The sequence below is a fragment of the Ammodytes marinus genome, assembly GCF_949987685.1.
Source record: "Ammodytes marinus genome assembly, chromosome: 17".
NCBI lineage: Eukaryota > Metazoa > Chordata > Actinopteri > Uranoscopiformes > Ammodytidae > Ammodytes > Ammodytes marinus.
This window is the reverse complement of record NC_137221.1, coordinates 16,755,662-16,776,540: the sequence shown is the minus strand read 5'-3', so window position 1 is coordinate 16,776,540 and position 20,879 is coordinate 16,755,662. Positions and strand designations below refer to the sequence as shown.

General features: G+C 43.9%; 1 protein-coding gene across 1 annotated transcript in view; it reads left to right on the top strand.

The window, feature by feature from the left end:
* Positions 1–297: 297 nt before the first annotated feature.
* Positions 298–20,879, top strand: part of adgrb2 (adhesion G protein-coupled receptor B2) — a gene marked incomplete at both ends in the record, with an annotated part of 141,111 nt that continues 120,529 nt past the window's right edge. Inside the window, 1 exon segment of the mRNA XM_080045755.1 lies at positions 298–1,198. Coding sequence (XP_079901881.1) covers positions 298–1,198 — 901 coding nt within the window.

Here is a 20,879-nt window from a genome sequence, read left to right as displayed (position 1 = left end):
TTTGACAGTGTGTGTGTGTGCGTGTGTGTGTATGGTAGCGTATGCGTTTGAAGAAGAACTTCAAGAGAAATACTGCCATCAAGTTGTTTATGTTATCCTCTCAGGGCGAGACAGAAATCTGTCCAGAAACATTTCCAACCAGACATGATTATTTGGTCTCGACAGGAACATTGTTAAATTCTTCTTTTTGCCCGTATCATGTTGGTCTTTGTCAGATTGAGTTTGAAGATCTCTCTACTGATGTGTCTAATGTACGGCCCTCTCTCTCTGTACCCTCTGCAGGACGAATGTCATAGGATGAACACTGCTGGTGGGGTGTGTCTGCCTGTGCTGTCCTCTCTCCTGGCTTTGGCTGGGGCCCTGGCTGCCGTGTCTGCCCTCGCTCTGGCCCCCCTCTCTCCCCTGGTGGATGCTGCCCATGGCGTCCCCAGCACCGGGGCAGAAGGCCCCCTCCCCTCCTCCTCCTCACCCCCCTGCTCCAGCCTGGTAGCCGGGGTGCTCTACGGCTCTTTCTCCCTAAGGGAGCTCTTCCCCTCCAGGGCGCCGGGCTGTTCCTGGTCCCTGGAAAACCCTGACCCCACCAAGTATTCCCTGTACCTGCGCTTCACCCGCCAGCCCGTCATCTGCCGGACACACTCCCCCATGCTCCTGTCCCTAGACCACCACCTGGCCAATCAGAGCTGCCCACCACACCTACACACGGCCGCTTCCAAGGATCAGGAAGTGGTGGATCTTTGTGGCAGCAGCAGCCGATCCAACTCGGACTCGCCGTACTCCTTCCTGCAGTTCGACAAGAACTTCGTCCAGCTCTGTCTGACCAGACATCCGGCCACAGACGACCACGAGCCTCAGGTGACCAAGGAGCTGCTGGAGCTGAGGCTGGTGGAGGTGTTGCTCATCAACAACGAGAACTCCAGTCAGTTCACGTGCGGCGTGCTGTGCCGATGGTTCGAGGAGTGTTTGCGCTCGGGTCACAACAACGGAGAGCAGCAGCAGGAGGTTTCGGACGGAGACGGCTGCGGGATGACCCAGACCGGATGTATCTGTCCCAACCACAACATCATGGCGCCGGCCGTCCCTCTGCTGCCGGAGACGCCGCACACCTTCAGCAACGGTTCACAGGTCCCCGACGACTGCTGTGTCACCGAGCAGCACTCCAACGAGGCCATCGCCATAGCACCCAGAGACGTCCGACAAGGTAGGATGACGTCACAAGCACTGAACATATTATTAATCCCCTGTTGTCGCACAAACATCCTATAACACAAATTCCGAAAGGCAAACATTTTTTTTTATGCCGTGGTAGCTCAGTCATACATGTAACTGAAATGTAGTTGTTTACTCGTGTACCCAGCTTGCAGCAGCAGATAGACAAGTAAAAAGGATTGCCTTGTTATCCCGGCTTTTAATACCACCTCAGGGGGATCACATTGCCTTTGCTTGCTTGACAGAGAATTTCTTATTTGAATTTTGTTTGTTGGCCTAATTAAAAAAACGAATTAGTTCAAAGGGGGGCCCTTTAAACCTTCCATCAAAAGATTTGTAAATGTCTGTCAGAAATGGAGTCGTCTAATCTATATTTTAAGAGATTCCCCCCATGTTTGCCGAGAGGTGTGGCTCCGAAAGGCTTTAGTTTCCAGGCTGCACATCGTTGTGTGTGTGTGTGTGTGTGTGTATGTGTGTGTGTGTGTGTGTGTGTGTGTGTGTGTATGTGTTTATGTGTTTGTGTGTGTATGTGAAACCATCTGTTGCTAATGTTGGGATACGATCAGATTTGACACCAATGCACAAATACATGCTCATGGTCATTCATACATCACTGCATTGAACAGGGTGCAGGCAATCCCTTTGCACCATCACATATGGTTATATGTAGCATGAATGCATCTGAGGATATATACTGTGTATACATGACATAGATGAGTGTTTTGGACAACTGCTTACACCAAAGCCTTCTTAACCATGACATTGCACCACCGCCACCAGAGTATTTCCTTTAATGTTATTCAATTAGACTAATAGATATAGCAAGATATGTTTTACTGTCTTGTCTTATAGTTCACTGAATTACATAATCATTTTCCTATGGGTGTAATATAGGCATGTTTGCTGAGTGAACAGCACTAATTAGAACCCAGTTAAGCTTATTGCAAGACTTGGCCTGCCTTCAACAACACACTAACACACATACTGAGAGCCCATGGGAAGAGTCTTATACCTTGCTTAAGGGGAAGGTTACCGTTGTTTTTTCAATTATCATGTAATATACTCAGAGATGGATGGGCAGACGAGGATACGCTGTATAGGAGGATATAGTAAGAGAGATTGTTTCACCAGTTTGCCTTTGACCCATTCACCCTTGCTTTAGAAAAAAAGCCAAAATCTGTTCATTGATGCCAAGTGTCACGTGATGCTAAACGTCAGCCAGTTTGCCCGGAAGGTCTGTTTGGCTTATCTGCATTTCACCTCAAAGACACAGATGTTGCATGCCTATTGGTTAGAGGCTGTTCACTCTATGAGGGGATCACTCACCACTCATAACGACTGCTGTGAACTGCCTAGAGCCCTTTGTGGGAAGAAGTGTGGGCAAGCCTTTGTGGGTGTAAAAAAACAACTTTCAAAACAATTCCCCTATGTACTAATTACACCCAAAATATTCAAAATGACTATAGACTCAAACATTATGCGCTGTCCAAGTGAGAGGAAGTGTCTGGCCTCCAACCTGTTTGTCCTGTGTCCCATTTCTCTTTCAATTAAAAGACAAACACCCCCACAGAGCTCAGTCTTAAAAAACAAAGCTTAAATGTTTGCCTTCCCCTCCTTCATCTCTCTCTCTCTCTCTCTCTCCCCTGTCACTCCCTCTAAATCTTTCTCTTCAAAAGAAAGAAAAAGTTTACTTTTCCACATGGAGAAAAAAAGGAAACTCTTGCACATGAAAAGTCATTCACTTATTGATTCTGGTCTTTTCTTTGATGCACAGCCCTTAAGGCACATGTAATGGCAATGTCCCAGTTCTTTGGTCCAGAATGATGCACATACCCCCAACCCTTAGCCTCCCTCCCTGCATATCCTTGTCTACATAAACTGTAAACTTTCAGAATATAAGCTAAATGTCCTACACAAAAAAAATAAAAGCAAACTTTGCAATCTACCAAAGGTTTGTAATTGCAACTCCTGCTGCCATTAGTGTGTCTGTGTGTGTGTGTGTGTGTGTGTGTTTGAATGAATGATTAAGAGGCAAAGCAGCGTCATGCATTAAAGTGCTCTTTACTTGCAGCTGTTCACCATAGATGTGTCTTATTTTATAAAATTTTGGGATACATATACTTGTTGAGTTTTCAACTTTAAAAAAGGCCATAGGGACTTTGCTTGAGGACTGGAGGCAGGCCAGTTCTAGTCCAGCCCGGATCAGTCAGTATTGAGTGTGGGCTGGTGCCAGATCCACTCCTGTGCACTGCCAAGAAAAGCCATGGGGCAAGGTGCACAACTCCCAACTGCTGACTATATGGCAGGCTCATCACTCTAACATCTCCCCAAGAGGTGTTGATAAAATAATAATTTGTTCATCATTCGTGAATATCTACGGTGTGTCCTTTTGCTGAGTAGTCACTTTTCCCGAGACGGAGCATCTTCAGAGTCTTATTTATTGATTTAACATGTAATTAAGTCTTTTTTCGACTTGAAAGGAACAACAGTGTTTTGTTTGATATTGTTTTAGATTTTATTTTGATCATTTTAAAAAAGCAGGAAAGAGACCAAGAGGCTTGGGCAGGAGTTCAATCTGAATAGTGTATCAATAATTTGCATACATGTGCTGTATGTGGACAGGTATTGTTGTCCTGATAACAAAGGTAATGCACAAATTGCAGATTGATAACCTGAGCGTAATGACTTCCTATTATCCCACTCATCCCAGTCTCATTGCACGCGTCTTTTGTTTTCTGAAGAATTCAAGACATAATGACATAGCAATTAGCAGATAATTAACACTCATTCTATCTGGAAGGTGTTTTTTGAAAATCCTTCTGGTGTGATTGTGGCTGTGATGGACAATGGTGGATAACTCTGACTGACCTTCACTACGACTTATTGTATTGTGTTTTCGGGTATTGGCAAAATCCCCAGCAGCTGCCTATATGCCTGAAGCTGAGGAAGGCATTTTTTTCTTGAGGATACTGTGTCTTTGTTAGGCATATGTATGACAGGTAAAGTGACCAATTTATGTTTTATTTTGCATGGCATTAGCTGATCTGAGGCGACATCATTGTTCTGTGCCGGAAGGGAAACTGTCAATAATTATGGGCATTTAGTGAATAAGCCGTCTGTACTGACATTTTATTTTCAATGGACTATCTTTAATTGTATCCAAACATGTGCCTTGGCCTTTGTCCCTCAAATCTATGAATGTATTGGTTTGTGACACTGAGCTGGTTTGAACCACATTATCTATGTTAAACACGGCTAAACAAATATTGTCTCATTTCCATTTAAATTGGGTATTAAGGGTCAACGCAAACTGATTTATACATAAAACAAGTTTGCTATTTCTTCCCTACACATTTACTTAGTGAAGATTTCTATCCCTGGGCGCAGGCATCACGTATACAAATGTATCCGTCTTTTATGCATCATACGGAAGCAGTAGTTCTAAGGCAAAACTCCCTCTTTATTGGACCAGCTGCCAAATATCACAGCATGTATTACACATAAACACTTCAAGAAACTCAAGTTAATTATAATACAGGTGAATGGATCAGTGCACTACAGAAAACAAGGAGGGCCTGATATATTGCTTACTGTTGCATTCACGGATAGTAACAGATGTAAGAATGTGCAGCATGTAGGGAAAAATAATCATTTGCTTAGTGCTTGGAGCTCAGCCTAAAAATGTGATGTGCATCTGGCCAATTTGCAAAACACAGGCTTGACTGCCAGATTTTTCAATACCAGAAAAGTGAGGAAAAATGTAGGAGAACCTGCTCATCCAAACTTTCGAAAGGTTTTTGGATAAGCTCAGTCAAAATCCATTTAATAACATTCAGAGATATCGGAAAAACATATATCCGCAGTCCTTTTTACCCAGCAACTATGACCGGTAAGGGTCTAGTTAATTCTGGAGCAGTGCACTTGCAGATGACCTGCAATGCATACATACATATATCAACACAAAGGCCAATACGAAGCTACAGTACTTCTTGCACTATAGTATTCAGACCAAATTATTCACACTGTGCAACTTCCCAGCTCATGATGCAAGTCTGAAAAGCCACATATATTATACACACGCACACACACACACACACACACACACACAAACACACAAACACACACACACACACACACACACACACACACACACACACACACACACACACACACACACACACACACACACACACACACACACACACACTCACACTCACACACAGCTCCTGACATGTTGTGTGACTGAATGTCAGGGCTGCCTGAAAGGGAAAAAAGGGTGAAAAAAAAACAGATCCCCTGGTTCTCCTGTCAATCAAACCCCATCATACCTGGCAGGGAATGTGTTTGAAGCAATACCCACTTTGTTTTAACACTTGCAGGTTACATGTATAGCAGAAACTATGGGTAACACTCGTTTATCCAGTTATTTCAGGACAAAGGATAGTTCAGTATTTTTGAAGTGGGTTGTATGAGGTAATTATGCATAGTTAGTCTTTTCCGTTAAGGAAATGGCTGTCAGTGCTGTAATTTTAAGCATTTTGAAAGAGACGTCGCTTATGCAGAAGTTGACCTTGTACTGTTTTTAGAGCAAAAAATTAATAAATACATGATAAATGTCAATTGTAAACTAAATGTAGGATTCGCGGAGAAACATCTCCATAACATGATGTCTGCGCCACCATGCTTCACTGTCTTCAAAGTGTACTGTGGTGTGAATAGGGGCCGCAGACAGTTTGTCAGACGACCCCCAAACACTGAATTCAAGCCACGGTACACTTTGAAGACAGTGAAGCATGGTGGCACAGACATCATGTTATGGGGATGTTTCTCATACTATGGTGTCGGGTCTATTTATCGCATAGCATGGATCATGGATCAGTTTGGATACATTTAAATACTTGAAGAGGTCATGTTGCCTTATGCTGAAGAGGAAATGCCCATTTAAATGGGTGTTCCAACAAGTCAACGACCCCAAACATACCAGTAAGCGAACAAGATCTTGGTTCCAGACCAACAAGATTAACGTTATGGAGTGGCCAGCCCAATCCCTGGACCTTAATCCAATAGAAAACCTATGTGGTGACATCAAAAATGCTGTTTTTGAGGCAAAACCAAGAAATGCAGAGGAATTGTGGAATGTAGTCCTATCGTCCTGGGCTGAAACACCTGTTCACAGGTGCCATAAGTCATAAGTTGGTCGGCTCCCTGCAACACAGATGTGAAGCAGTTCTCAGAAACAGAGGTTATACAACTAAATATTAGTTCAGTGATTCATAGGAAAGCTAAATCTTAAATGTTTGAGTTGTATAGAAAAATGCAGACACTGCTATTTTTTTGAACAGTCTAATATTCCTTTTTCTTCACTTTCTGTAAAGATAAAGAAACATTTGACAAATGTTTCTTCATACAGTATTTGGATTTGGAATAGAATGTGCAATGTCCCCAATGCATTTGCGTGTTTGGAAATACAAGCTATGATAAGGATTTTGATCCTTTACTCACTTTTTTAAACACACTGCTATTATTTTGAACACAACTGTATACACTGCACTGTACCAATGCGAGTTGGCATAGTAATACATGACCGAAATACGCTTGAAAAGAGTGCAAACAAAAGAAAAGTCTCTCTGCCAGTGCTCTGAAGCCTATCAGTCTGCAAATCAACAGACATTCATGTTCCCACCAAAATCCCTCAAATGATACGGCTAATAGAGCTGGCTTTGCGATCTAGGCCAATTCTAAATTATGAATCATCCATTTGTCATTACAAAGCACTGACAGCATGTCACTAATACAAGGAGCTTGTTTCAGGGTCCATTACAACTGGACCCAAGATGGGTCCCTTGGGCTATTAGTTACAGGTGCTGTAGGACACATTAAAATGAAACTGCAAAATCTTAGAGGGATATGAGTATGACCACATACAGTACCTAATTAGAGCTGGAAGATGTCTAAAATATGCCATGAAAGTGTTGTCAGTGGTGTGGAAAGGCTGCATTCTTCTTTTTACAGCAATGATGAAACCACATTCAACTTTGATCAAATATTTATCCATTATTTTCTGATTTATTTTTTATTTTGTTGTCATTGTTTGATCTTTGAGAGTCAGGGGATGTATTACACTGACATGTGTTTTTTTCTTTTACAGCATGGATAGATCAAGGAGGGTCAAGTGTTCACACTTATGTGTTGACTCAGATGTTGCTCATGCATAGCACTGAATACTCCACTAGCACGGTGGATGATGGATGCCTCCCAGTCTCTTTCCTGGGGGAATTGAGACACACAGTGCATAAGGGATTAGAGCATGCGGACCAGGATACGGAGCTCCTTATTGCGTCACCTCATGTACTCGTTGTTGCCCTTTTTTAACTCAGCTGAAAATTGCACCCAAGTCGGCCCGATTTATCTTAATGTGTGACCTTATGGTTCTCAATGCTCTCAGCTGTTATGGGTCGTAAAGTCATGACGTGCCAATGAATATTTTGACAGAAAGTACAGAGTTAGCGCCCTTTGTTCTCGATCATTCATCAATCATTCATTTGGAGAAGATGACACCACCCTCTCTGTATTTCGCTCATCCATCATACAGCAAGCTTTAATTTAATTATGATGGCTTGCCCGCAGTTTCTTGAGGCTGGAAGGGGAAACTTATTTCTAAAGTTAGCCAGGGAGTCTGTATGTTGGTATGTTTCCCCTCTTACATTTTGCACATTCTCTCTAGCGTGTCCTCCAAAATAACGTATTTCTAAGTGGAAGGTGTCCTTCACAATCATACCCTTAACAATTAAAGGATGCGTTAGTTGGAGTCAACTTGTACTTAAAGCTATAGTGCGTCACTTTTTTCATAATGTATGGCGGTTACATTCAAGCCATCATCAAACGGGTTGTAACAAAGTTGATTAAGCCTATCAGCCCCACAAAACTCTCTGTATTTCTCAGTATGGCAGTGTTTAAAAAGTGGTGTCACCCCCTGACAATGACGCAGGAGCTCGGAAAAATCCCAAGAAGCGCCCAAGAAATGTTTCAGATGTTGGTTCTACTGCTAAGAAAAAACCTGGACATACAGCAGAAGGAATACAATCAATGCGTGAACATGGAAGACTAACCTCATGTAGATGCGCCGACAGTGTTGTTGTAATTACTCAGAATTTCTCATGGGGTCAGCAGAATTTACGCACTATATCTTTAAGTTAAGTTTTGTTTGGCTACGTTCAGAATGCATGCCTTAGTGCTCACTCATGTTCATTAATGCTCAGATCCTAGGGTCCTAACCCTTTTCCCGGGTCTGAACATGCATTGTGCAAAAGATCAATAATAAAGCCATCACACGCAGGAGGCTGACATTCAAGTATACTTGGAGGCTACTGAAGTCAGTGCAGATGGTTTTCTGTAAAGATTAATAAGCGGTGAAAGAGAGGGAATTGAAGTGGACAAGATATGGAGGACGAGAATGAAGAGAAAGAGAGCCAGTGCTCCATGTTTATCTACCATTTGAGTGATTTCCACGGCTATGGTTGCCTGCAGATATCTGACAAATGTCAATCTAGAGAGGGACATAAAAGTCAAATGAATTCTAATGACTGTTCAAAATGAGGTCAGATTTGCAAAACGACCAGACCTTTACCGGAATTAAACCACACATGAAAGTGGCTCAGATCAGAATGGAGAAAGGATCAGATTCCCTAATGTTTTGGGCTGTGTCCTGACAAACAATTTGAGCATATGAGCAAAAATAAATACATTCAAAACAGAATCGGGCTGATTTCTCCTGCAGTCTGAAGATTGCCTCATTATGTGTGTGTGCAGGTCAATGGCAGCAATTGTTCTGCTTCATTCCATGTTACCTGTTGATAAACATATGTAACAGTGAAAGTAAGTGCAGACGCGTTTCCTTTGAAAGTGGATGGTGTGTACATAATACACTGACTGCGAGGTGGCCCAGTTCATAAAATACTGCATGTTGTGCTACAATGTGAAACACAGTCGCATTCTTCTGTTTGTCTGGTTCAGCAACCGTGCCACCCTTATTAGTCTGGAGTTAAAGGGGGGGCCGAAAGCATGTCACTGCCTCCAATGTATTGCAATCTGGCTCTGCGCTGTCACGACACATTCAGGTCACCGTTGTAATGTCCACCAGCAATGTCTCGGAATGCAGCAGTGCAAGGGCGGCCAGACTTGTTCTCGACTGCAGTGTTTTTCTTTGTCCTTCTTCTTGTAATGGTTTCTCTTTTCCACTTGCTTACTCTAAGTGACAGTGTGGGCCATTCATCATAGCTGAAGAAACTCTTGATTTTTTTTTGTTTTATAATAGCCCAATACCAGGGCTAAAAATTAGTCTTGTACTTCAATCTACTTAATAAAACACTTCACTTCTGTAAAATGTGGAGAGAAAAAAAAAAACGGCATCAATGCATTTCTATTACATTGTGTTACATCCCTGCCTGTTTGTCATTTTGCAGTTACAAATAATTCACGTCGCGGGCGGGTCTGCAAAGTTAAAGGACTGCCATCTAAATCACTATGAGTAAGACTTCCTGTTCTTGTCTTGATTTAGCTTTACAGTCCATTACCAAATTGTACCCACAAGTAGATGTTGTAGCCCAACTCCTGCCTCAGTCTCTTGGCATTCGCTGCTCCCTGTGGTATGCTCCCTGCAGACCAACACACAGCAGTTCCACAGCAGTCAATGGTTATTCTCCTAAGAGTAGACACAATGGTGTGAATTCATGTGTTTCATTAGACAGAGAGGAGGGAGAAATAGAGAGAGAGAGAGAGAGAGAATGACAGAGAGAGGGGAATGAGAGAAAGGGATAGAGAGAAACCTAGTGAGATGACTAGGATTTGGCTAGGACTCTAGGGACCAGATCACCCCTGCATTGAGTAGGAGCCAGTGGTCCGTCACTTGCAAACGATCCAAGGCACACATGAGCACACACACACACACACACACACACACACACACACACACACACACACACACACACACACACACGGCTCATCCCTTCCTTGTGGAATACTATCTGCTTCCTGGTAATTAGAGCAGAGATAAGTGTGTTTTCTGTGTTTTTCCTTTTGTGTGTATGTTTTTAGCAGCATGGGAGAGGTATTTATTTTCGCATTGTGCTGGCGTAACAGACACATACACAGGTGTTGTAATAACCCTTACTTCTACCATCACCAAATTAATTAAATAAAACTGTCAGTGTGCGTGTGTGCGTGTGTGTGTGTGTGTGTGTGTGTGTGTGTGTGTGTGTGTGTGTGTGTGTGTGTGTGTGTGTGTGTGTGTGTGTGTGTGTGTGTGTGTGTGTGTGTGTGTGTGTGTGTGTGTGTGTGTGTGTGTGTGTGTGTGTGTGTGTGTGTGTGTGTGTGTGTGTGTGTGTGTGTGTGTGTGTGTGTGTGTGTGTGTGTGTGTGTGTGTGTGTGTGTGTTTGTGCGCAGCTTTGAAGGTCTTGTCTACTCAGGGTGACTGTGGCCACATGGATTAGTATTCTGTGCTCACAAGCTATGGCTCTCTCTCTGTGAGAGCACTGAGCTCCTTTATGCTCCAGCAAAGGCCCCTACACACACACACACACATGCACACACACACGCTCTCTCACAGATATACGCACCTTGTCACTTCTATACCATTCCCCGTTTGCTCAACAGATCTCTGTGAATCAGTATGGATTGGTATACAGTACACTGTCTGGCCTTGGCCGTATTTCAGAAGCAACGCAACACGGGCCAACTTCCTGCTGATGCTATTAAAAATGCCATAAATCAGAAATATAGGAAAAATGATAGCCCCGAATGTACCTTCCAATAAATAGACCTCTTTGTCCCGTTGCATTGTGCACCGGCAACACCTCACTAGACAATGCATGCTTCTTTTCTCGTAGACATTTGCAGTCAAGGCATTTTTACTTGACCTACTCTGACATACATTAGTGCTTTTACTGTCTATTGTACGTCCCACATCTGAGTGCAGTTGCGTCAGATAAGCTCAAAGCATTGTACGTAATTCGCTTTAATACGTCTTGAACTATATATTGCCTTTCTATACGGTTTATTCTTTCCTGATCCACAAGTCTGATTTTTGAGTTTCACCACATCTAACAAACTGTATCAACACTCAAGTGACACAACTCATCACCAGACTTTCATTATATTTCTGTCTCAAAGTGCCTTCCATTTTTATTTATATTTATATATGTGTGTGATTTTATGAGAGAAGATTTCCAACATTGCAACTTAAATATAGATATGTTCACACGCATGCATAGCCCTATGCAATATTAAAGAAAAAAAAAGATCACACATGCACACATGAAAAAAGGTTAATACAGACTACATTAGAGCAGGGTATAAGTGTCCATTCCCACTGCTCCAAACCCTGCTCGGATACCAGGGGATTTAACTGGTAAGGAAAAGGATGAGTGCATTCTATTGGCTCTGACTTAGGTCCATCACTCTGAAGGTTGTATGATTTTAGGAGGACATTGGCAGCAGAGGCAGAGTAGGTTTGCCAGAAGGATCCATATGAGAGCCTAAGTTTAGACTGATGTCAGCGGGAGGAGATATAGTTAAGCGGGGGGGAGATGTGGTTAAGGCACCAGTGGGCCAAATTAGCTATCCTCTAGAGATCCCCCTAGTCTACCTGTCATGGGAGACTGTGTGTGTGTGTGTGTGTGTGTGTGTGTGTGTGTGTGTGTGTGTGTGTGTGTGTGTGTGTGTGTGTGTGTGTGTGTGTGTGTGTGTGTGTGTGTGTGTGTGTGTGTGTGTGTGTGTGTGTGTGTGTGTGTGTGTGTGTGTGTGTGTGTGTGTGTGTGTGTGAGAGAGAGTGTGAATGAAGGAATAGATGACAAAAGACCTCAGAGTAGCAGACTTTCTTAGAAGGCTTGCACAGCTTTTGAGCGGTTGTGGGGCAGTCCATTGATAACGTAGTACAGAGATATATTACCGCCCCAGACACACATACACACACACACACGCACACACACGCACATGTTTATATAGTCTATATAACTTTCTGGACCAGTGACTCCTGGCCAAGCTCCAGTGGCTTCATGTGATCGATTAACTACAGAAAGTAGACGGGCATCCCGGAGTGCAGCTGTGCCAATGGTCATGTGATACAGTCCCCACAGGCCTCTGTTTTCCTGTGTGTGTGTGTGTGAGAGAGAGAGAGAGTGCATCTGTTTGCCAAAGTTCCGGTTGCGTGATGATTTAAAAAAGATTTTGCAATTACAAACCCCAACTGCGTGACAGTCATTATGTTTTTATGAAAAATATGTTTATGGGAAGCTCCTTGCTCTCTGATTTTTCAAACACAAAACCCCTGCGTTGTCACCTCGGTAACCGCAGGTTCTCTAAATCATTTGGTAACGTGGTGAATTACATGCAAGTTACTGTATAGATGATGCTTTTTGGTGCATGTGGTCCACTTATCATCCAACCATGCTTGAAAAGTACAACGCCGTGACCCATGTGGTAAACAACTGGCCACCTGAGCCCACAGTGGTTGCTCCGCTATGTGTGTATGTGCTTCTGTGTGAGCATGCATGTGTGCATCCCTGATCGTATTTTCACATGCAGGCATGTGAGAAGAAGATGATCCAGCTCGCTGGAGCCATCAGCAGGATTTACAGTGGCACTATAATTGCCTCCTGGTACAGTACTGTGATTTAATGTGGATGGGACCTGTCACCTTTTAGGAGCATTGATACTGAATGCGCCATTGCAGTCGACAGCCAGTGGTTATGTAATGCTACTCTGAGGGCGCTATAGGTGTGGCTTCCATCCAGTTCCAGAGTGGAGCTGATGGAATTGTCACCAGGGGAGACATACCAGGACAGACAAGGGTTATTGATTCCAGGCAGCGAGGGCTATGACAGATGGCCTGCCATGATGCAAATGCATTTTTTACCTCACATTATCAAGACAAGATTAATTTCCATGCTCTTGCTGCATATGAGTTTAGGTTTATACGTTGAGGGCCTACGCAGTCCTGAGCGCCCTCCCTAAGTGTTTGAATATGAGGGTTTGATGCATGGCTCAGCCACACTTACTTTCTGGCTGTCACACACACCCTCCTCTCCACCCGCGAGATGTCCTTCACGATAAGTGTCACGGGGGACGCTCCTCCTCCCCCCTGGGATGTCTCCTCTGGGGAGCTCATTTGTGTTCATCTGGCTTGGCGTGAGGGGAATCTGTTTGCCAGACACAGCCTTACATGATAGACAAGGCTATTTATCCTAATACAGGAAGGTACGCTTCCTACACACACACACGCACACACACACACACACCACAGCACAGCATGCCTGTGGATGTCTGTGTGTGTGTGTGTGTGTGTGAGAGAGAGAGAGGTAGAGCAATGCATCACCCATTGTTCAAATTGCTGGTAAGAGGGAGTAAAATAACTGTGGTCCTCCTCCTGAGGCTGGGTCTCACTGGGTAGTGATGACACCCAATGAAATACTCTATTTTCAAACATTCAGTGCAAACACACAGGGGCATGCACACACATCACACACAAACACGACACACCCACGATTGCAACAGAAAGAGACATTCTGTGACGGGGAATCGGGCAACACAGTTAAGAACACAACAGCACAGTTAAGTAATATTATTAAGTAAATTGTTTTGAATGTTTTTCTATTTTTAAAATAACCAAAAATAGAGGTCCACATTTGGTCAATGTAGGCAACTAGTCCACTGTTGGTCATGTACGAGTGTATGTATGTGCTATGTGTTTGCTTGAGAGGGACAGTGTTGCAGACATGTGACAGCAGCCGCTTCCATTAGCTTAAATAATACTCTGCCGCCAACCTTCCCCTCAAAAAAGACATCATGGTCGAATGGATGTGTAACCGTGACCACTGAGCGATGGTCGTTCTTGCCCTTTGCAAAGGCAAAGTAACTTCAAAACAAACTCTGACAACCCTCTCTCGCTCTCTCTCTCTTTTTTTGTCAGCGCGCATTAGCATCACCAGCCGGTGTGTGGCAATTAAACATATCCCTGGGCATCGAGGCCCTATTTAGAAATCATTACAAGACAAGGAAAGCTTGCCCCACGAGTTTAGCAAAAGCACATGGGAAGCGTTGAGCGCGTTTCTGTCTGTGTGTGTGTGAGCGCGCAAGTTTTGTTGTTGGGTGCTTGTGTGTGTGTGTGTGTGTGTGTGTGTTACCTTCACCATCCGTCATCCTGCTCCACTCATCCATGGCTCTTTGCCTCAAAGAGCACTCTCTCCCTCAGATGGTCTCCGGCAGCGAACGGGAAGCCTCCCCTCCCTTCCTTCCATCCACGCTGACAGGAGATGAAATAGTCTGCATGGGAGTCTAATAGACCAGTGGGAAGACAGCTCGGTCAACTACATAGTTTGTGTGTGTGTGTGTGTGTGTGTGTGTGTGTGTGTGTGGCCGGCCTTGTTTTGTATGCACGCGGGTGTGTGTGTCTCTGCGTGGCTTAGGATTTGCGTCCTCTTGCATGCAGGCATGCTCATTGTCAGATCAGTCCCCTCCTGTTCCTATCTACTATTGGAATATTGGAGTCCTGCGTAGACTCTGTGGAATATTCAGCATGGTTTTCTTCATTGTGAGAGAAAAGAGAAAGAGTGGAACAAAAGCAAGACATGAAAGGGTCTCCACAGTCACCAGTATGCCTCTAATGATAACCTTTCTCCATTAAAGGGGTTGTGGTGAATCAGAGTTTTTTTTACTCATTTTGCATTTCAAATAAACATGTTGTGCTTAAGTGTCAGTTACTTTGAATAATGATCCCACTGGGCTTCTTTTTAATTATTGAGAGTCGGCCATTAGTGTTTTATAACTTGTTTTGGACAGTACAGTCATCTGCATACCTAATGGGATGTTTCGGAGGACTAAACTTAATCACTAACAATTCCTTCTAATGTCTCAGTGAGACAATGTGCATGAAATGAAGAGAGCTTTCATCTGATAAAATACACAAGAGAGATGTGTTTGGAAAAGAAGATGGAGAGTTAAGGAGGCTACACATATTTAATATGTATAGCTCATACTCTGTCTAAGCAGTGACTGGGAATACTAAAAGCAATGTAATGTATGATGCATGTGAACCCATTAGTCCATATATAAAGGGGACAAATAAGTGGATATAGGAAGGGAGGAAAAAAATGACCTTTTGCCTTTTTGTTCTGTGGCGGCGGGGGACATAAAGCGGGGTATGCTTCCTTGGTCTTGCAGGAAATAAATGCGCTTGGGATTTATCGACACACTGGCCGTTATAAGCCTACTGTCACACTACAGCAGTTATCCATGGCGGATTTAAGACTCAGGGAAGAAAGAAAAAAACAGCCATAGTCCCCATCTCAGGCTTTCCTTTCTCTCTCGCACCCTGCTGCAAGTACTTTTATGCCCCTGCAGCCAATTCTCACCCAAATGTGGTCAAATGGAACTGGATAGGAATTTAAAAAAGGCAAATTGTGTTAAGGTTCTTCAATGGGAACATCTGCAATCTGTGCGACGCCCCCCTGATCCCCACCTATCATTTCTGTCGATGGCAAGACACTTGGCACAGAGCCACAGCGCTCTCTCTCTGCCACCTCTGTCCGTCCCATGTGCACAGCTGCCTCCAAATTGAGTTTTGTTTATACAATGGTAAAATATTCATGAAGGAAAAAATAGCTGCGGAAGCTGTCCATATAATCCCCTATAAACTGATAGCTAAATCCATCACACACACACACACACACACACACACACACACACACACGCAAGTAAGTGCACACGCAAAAACGCGCCCACGCATTCCCATGCAATGAGAGATGACACCCTCAAGGGCACCGTGAATGGAACGACGGCAGCGTCAGCCTGTGTCCCTCCTGAGTGCCAAACATCTTGCTCATACACCGCCCGGATATGCACGCACAGATGCCCATACACTTAACGTGCATGTACACACACACACACACACACACACACACACACAGCTCTCAGACGGATGCTTTTGGTTTGGGAGTTTGTATCGATCGACACTCGTCAGCATGTCTTCTATAACAAGCACTGTCCCTGAAAGCGCTGCAGCAAACCTGTCAGGTAGAGAGACACGGGGAAGGAGTGGGAGAGGGAGTGGGTGATGGAGAATGTGGCGTACCTTTTGTAGACAGAATAGCATACTGACACGGGAAACCTACTGACTGATCAGGTGACAAAAGTTGATGCATGGAGAAAAAATTGCCACAAGGAAAAAGCGTCCTTATTCATACAATAATTAAACCATGTTTTTTTCCCTTCTCCTCCGCAAAGTTTGCTTGAAGATTACGAGCAAGGGCAGTGTGGCTGGAACCCGGAACGCAAGCCTGATGATAATGATGAAGTATCTAGCCACCCGGCTAACGAGAGCCCAGATCCGCCCTGAGTCTGCCTGCGATGCAAATTTCGCTCACACCAGCAATGAATCAAAAGGCGTAGCAAACCAATGTTTCTCTTCACAGCACTTTAGCAAAGCCATCATTCACAAAGGACACGCCAAAGGCACGCACAAACCACGCACACATACATACACACCCACACACACACACACACACAAAGAGGGCACCCTGACGTCCATACTTGTGCAACAGCTGGAAAGCACCTCAAAGCACCATAAATGTGTATGTGTGTGTGTGTGTGCGCCTCTGTGTTGTCTTCAGAGCACAACAGCCTGTAACATTGAGTAGGCAATAACAAGGCTCAAGAGACACATTCCTCTAAGTTGATGTTGTTGGCAAAAAAAAACACAGCGACATAAGACAAGATTTCTTTTCTTTTCCTACTCTCCCTCGCAACATCTGACCCCACAGCATCCCACTGTTCCGCCAGCATGTATATTTAATGCTCAACAAATAAGTTGCTTCTTTGTTGCCAAGACGAGAAGTGAGAGAGCTTAAGGCTTTAATTGATGGATGGAGGCACAAGTGCACGCACATATGCAAGCAAAAACACATAGGCATTTTGGAGCCACTGCATGTCCTTCATGTTCTCTTTTCTCTCCATCTCTCTCAGCCCTCTCATTATCTTGTTGCTGTGCCAGGCCTGTAGGTTTGCCTCTAGGGTGTTGATGTGGCAGAAGTAACAGTATGACAGTAATTTGCCGGAATGGAAGGTTAGACAGGCTCACCTTGCCATTTAAATGGTGCCATGAGGGCCAAACGTCAGACCTTTAACACAATTTATTATGCAACACTTGCAGTAGAGTTGTTTTTATTCTTCTCCTAACTGGATTTACGTCTTTATTGGGTGTTTAAACATTCATTTATGCATGCAATCGAATAGAAATGCATAATTAATTGCATGCAGGCACACCATACCTCTGGAGATGCCTAACGTTTTTGACAAAATATAGCCAAAGGAATGTCATACAAGCACACACACACACACACACACACACACACACACACACACACACACACACACACACACACACTCTCACACAAACAGATGGTGACAGGCTTTTAAGTCTTTGTCAGATTAATAGCCACTTTCTCTCTGTGGTCAATAAATGCTGCTAGGAGCTCCCTAAAGCCTGCAGGATAGCTCCCTCTGTCTGTATATATGTGTGTGTGTGTGTGTGTGTGTCTGTGTGTGTGTGTGTGTGTGTGTGTCTAACAGGCCTCGTGGGTCAACCTGTCACCACAAAGATGGCTAAGCTGGTTGGCCAGCGGGAAATCAATGTAAGGTGATGAGGCTACTGTGTGTGTGTGTGTGTGTGTGTGTGTGTGCTTCTGTTTGTTACCATATGTTTGTGTGTACCTATGTTCTCGTGTTTTCTTCGTGCAAAACTCTTTTTTATTTTCAGATTGAGAACATTGTTCAAACAGGGAAAACAGCTACTGATTCGCCAGCAAATGGATTCCTTTCAGAGGCTTTAACTTCAAATACAAACGCCAACAATTCTGTGCAGCAGCTTTATGTGTTGCGCTTGCTTTTGAAGCCGTCCAACTGTTACATTGTGGAGGTGGGAATATGGTATGGAGCGAACGGTCTTTTCCATCGCTCACACACATACACACACACAGTACACAGCTCCATACCCCTACGGCGGCTGAGGGTGGTGGCCCTTCGAGGGATGGAGGGGGTCAGGGTGTGGGATTTTCGAGTCATATAATGTGCGATGTGAGCTGCAGATTGGTGTCTGGGAAGTACTGGAGCCGCCCCCCCCACATGCCAGGGAGGGTTGTAGCTCCAGCTCGCTTCTCTGCTAGTGAACCCTGGTTGTTTAAACGAGCCCCAGCGGTCCTCATTACCCTTTCCCTGAGCACACTCACACACACAGATGCAGGCGCATCACTAGACTTTTCCACAGATACAGAGGAAAAATAGGAGCACTTGCACGCACACAGCTGTTGGCTTTGACAAAGTGCAACAGAAGCCGGCCATCCAGTTTGTGATTGCTTGCTTGGACAGCTGTCCCGTCCCTTATCAACCCCGTGGCTTAAGGGGTCGTTACCTCCATAACGATGCTTAGATCGCCCAAGGGTTGACACACCAACCAACACTCCAGAAAACGGGGCCTTTTTAAAGTTGATGTTGAGCCCATAATATCATTCTACCACTGTTAAATGTGTAAATGAAAAAACTCCCGACTACACTTAGGCAGCCATGTTAATTGCCCATGATGATCTCATGTTGCTGCTTGTGTGTGTTATTTCTGTGGTACATTTACTATTTCAAGTACTTAAGTGCAGCCATTTGAGCTCTCTACACCCTGCACCTCCTGAGTGTTTAATCACTGCTGCAGGTGAGCTTAGCTAAGTGTGCACTCCCCATCATCCAGTCTCTTTCCATATCTTTTGTTCCATTGCCATCTTTCCCTCAGTGCTTCTCGTCAGTTGCTTTGAAATATGTTTGTCCTCCGGTTGACTCCTATAAGTTAAATTAGCCATCACACACACACACACACACACGTACACGCACACGTACACATGGGGGGAGACGGAAGGCATCAAAAGCGTGACTTGACTCGTCTTGGAGCTCATCTTACTTTCCAATTTGTCAATGTGTTTTCATTTCACGTATGATCTCCCACTCCGGCAGAGACCACCTATGGAGCTAGAGATAGACCTGCCGCTATATTGCCTTTGTCGACTCTGTGTGTGTGTGTGTGTCTTTGATATTAAGGGCTTTTTGAAGCATTTAAGTCACAATGTTGTAGCTGAGTGGATTGAGACCACGTTACAAGGAGAGAGTGGTCGTATGTGACAACAAACTGCAGCCCAAGATGTGTTTTCTTTCCAAAAGGAACAAGTGATTGAAATGCTTCTCGTTATGCGCCCAACCGCACGCTTGCTATAGTCTAACGTTGAATCAAATCACTTTGATTTTGTACCAATAACTTGAAGGATCTCAGATTCAGAGAGGGCAACTGAAGAAAAAAAAAAACCTAGACAGTCTCAAGATGTGTATGGCTTTAGGATGTTTTCTTTCTTGATAACATCTCTGTTACAGCCCTAAGGGGGATTCATTGCTGTCTGAACAGAAGGCTTGCTCTCTGTCTTTGTGTGGCAAAGGGGAGCTCAATGTCCTTGAAGCCTAGTGCATTGTGATCTCTCCCAAGATGTCACAAACATGGATGACCTTCGATGACAGAGCATTGCAAAGATGCCCCGTGGCCATGACTTGCTTCCTGCCGGTAGTCTGCGTGAGACAAGTCCCGGCACTCTTCAGGAGTCAGCCAGAAAGTTGTCGTGTTGCAAAGTGAATCAATGTGGCTATTGGCTAGAAGTAATGAAGTGATTAATCAGCTGGACAAATAGCTGATGCGGGACATTCCACAGAAAGACTTAGAAGACTCCACCTGAATTCTGTACCCTTTGCTAACTCCCATTTCTCTATAAAAAAAGAGGGAACAGAGAGTAGGAATATAGGAAGAAACAGAGTGGTAGACTCCAACTAACTAATGAAACCAACAGAAGGTGAAGGTAGTATGGTAGCCACGTCCCATGGACAATGTACTATTACCTTGGCTAGACTCCAGAAGAAAAAATGGAAGAAAGTGTATTGAAAATAAATGTAAGAAGAGAAAACTAAGGAGCTCTGATCAATACTAAACTTCAAACACCACAAAAGAAGAGCTCTTGTCACGGTCGATTCATCCCCTCTCCGTGTAAAGATCGGTTTCTAGGTCCTTGGTCCTAAAAAACACAAATGTTCATTTTCAGTCCACACAAACTCATCCATTCATGTATGAGAAAAGGATGGATTTTCAAAAATGCGAGTTAGCACAGGGCACAGAATACAGGTAGAGTCTTATTTCCTTGAGCTACGAGGGTGAATTTCAATGGGATGATTCAATGTGCTGACGGTAAGAAGGGCGGCTTGCATCTCACCCATTCCTAAGTAACTTTAGGACATTTTGCAAAGAATAGAATATTTGACAAGGTTTTTCCAAACAGCCACAAACACAAGCATTGAAACGCAAAAAACTGCCTATTCTATTCTCTTCCTGGTACTGTTTAATCCCTGGTTTTCCCATTGAAATACTGCGGTAAATTAAGCCTCTGGACAACTTCACTTTGAAACTGTGTATTGTGTCAGAGTTGTCCGCTGTATGATTTTCTTTTTCGTTTGTTGTTAATTATATTTTCGGGAAAACCTACATCTTTTGTTTTGTCAGAAAAAAAACATAACGTTCCTCAGACAGTTTCACTGGAATGATCAATCTC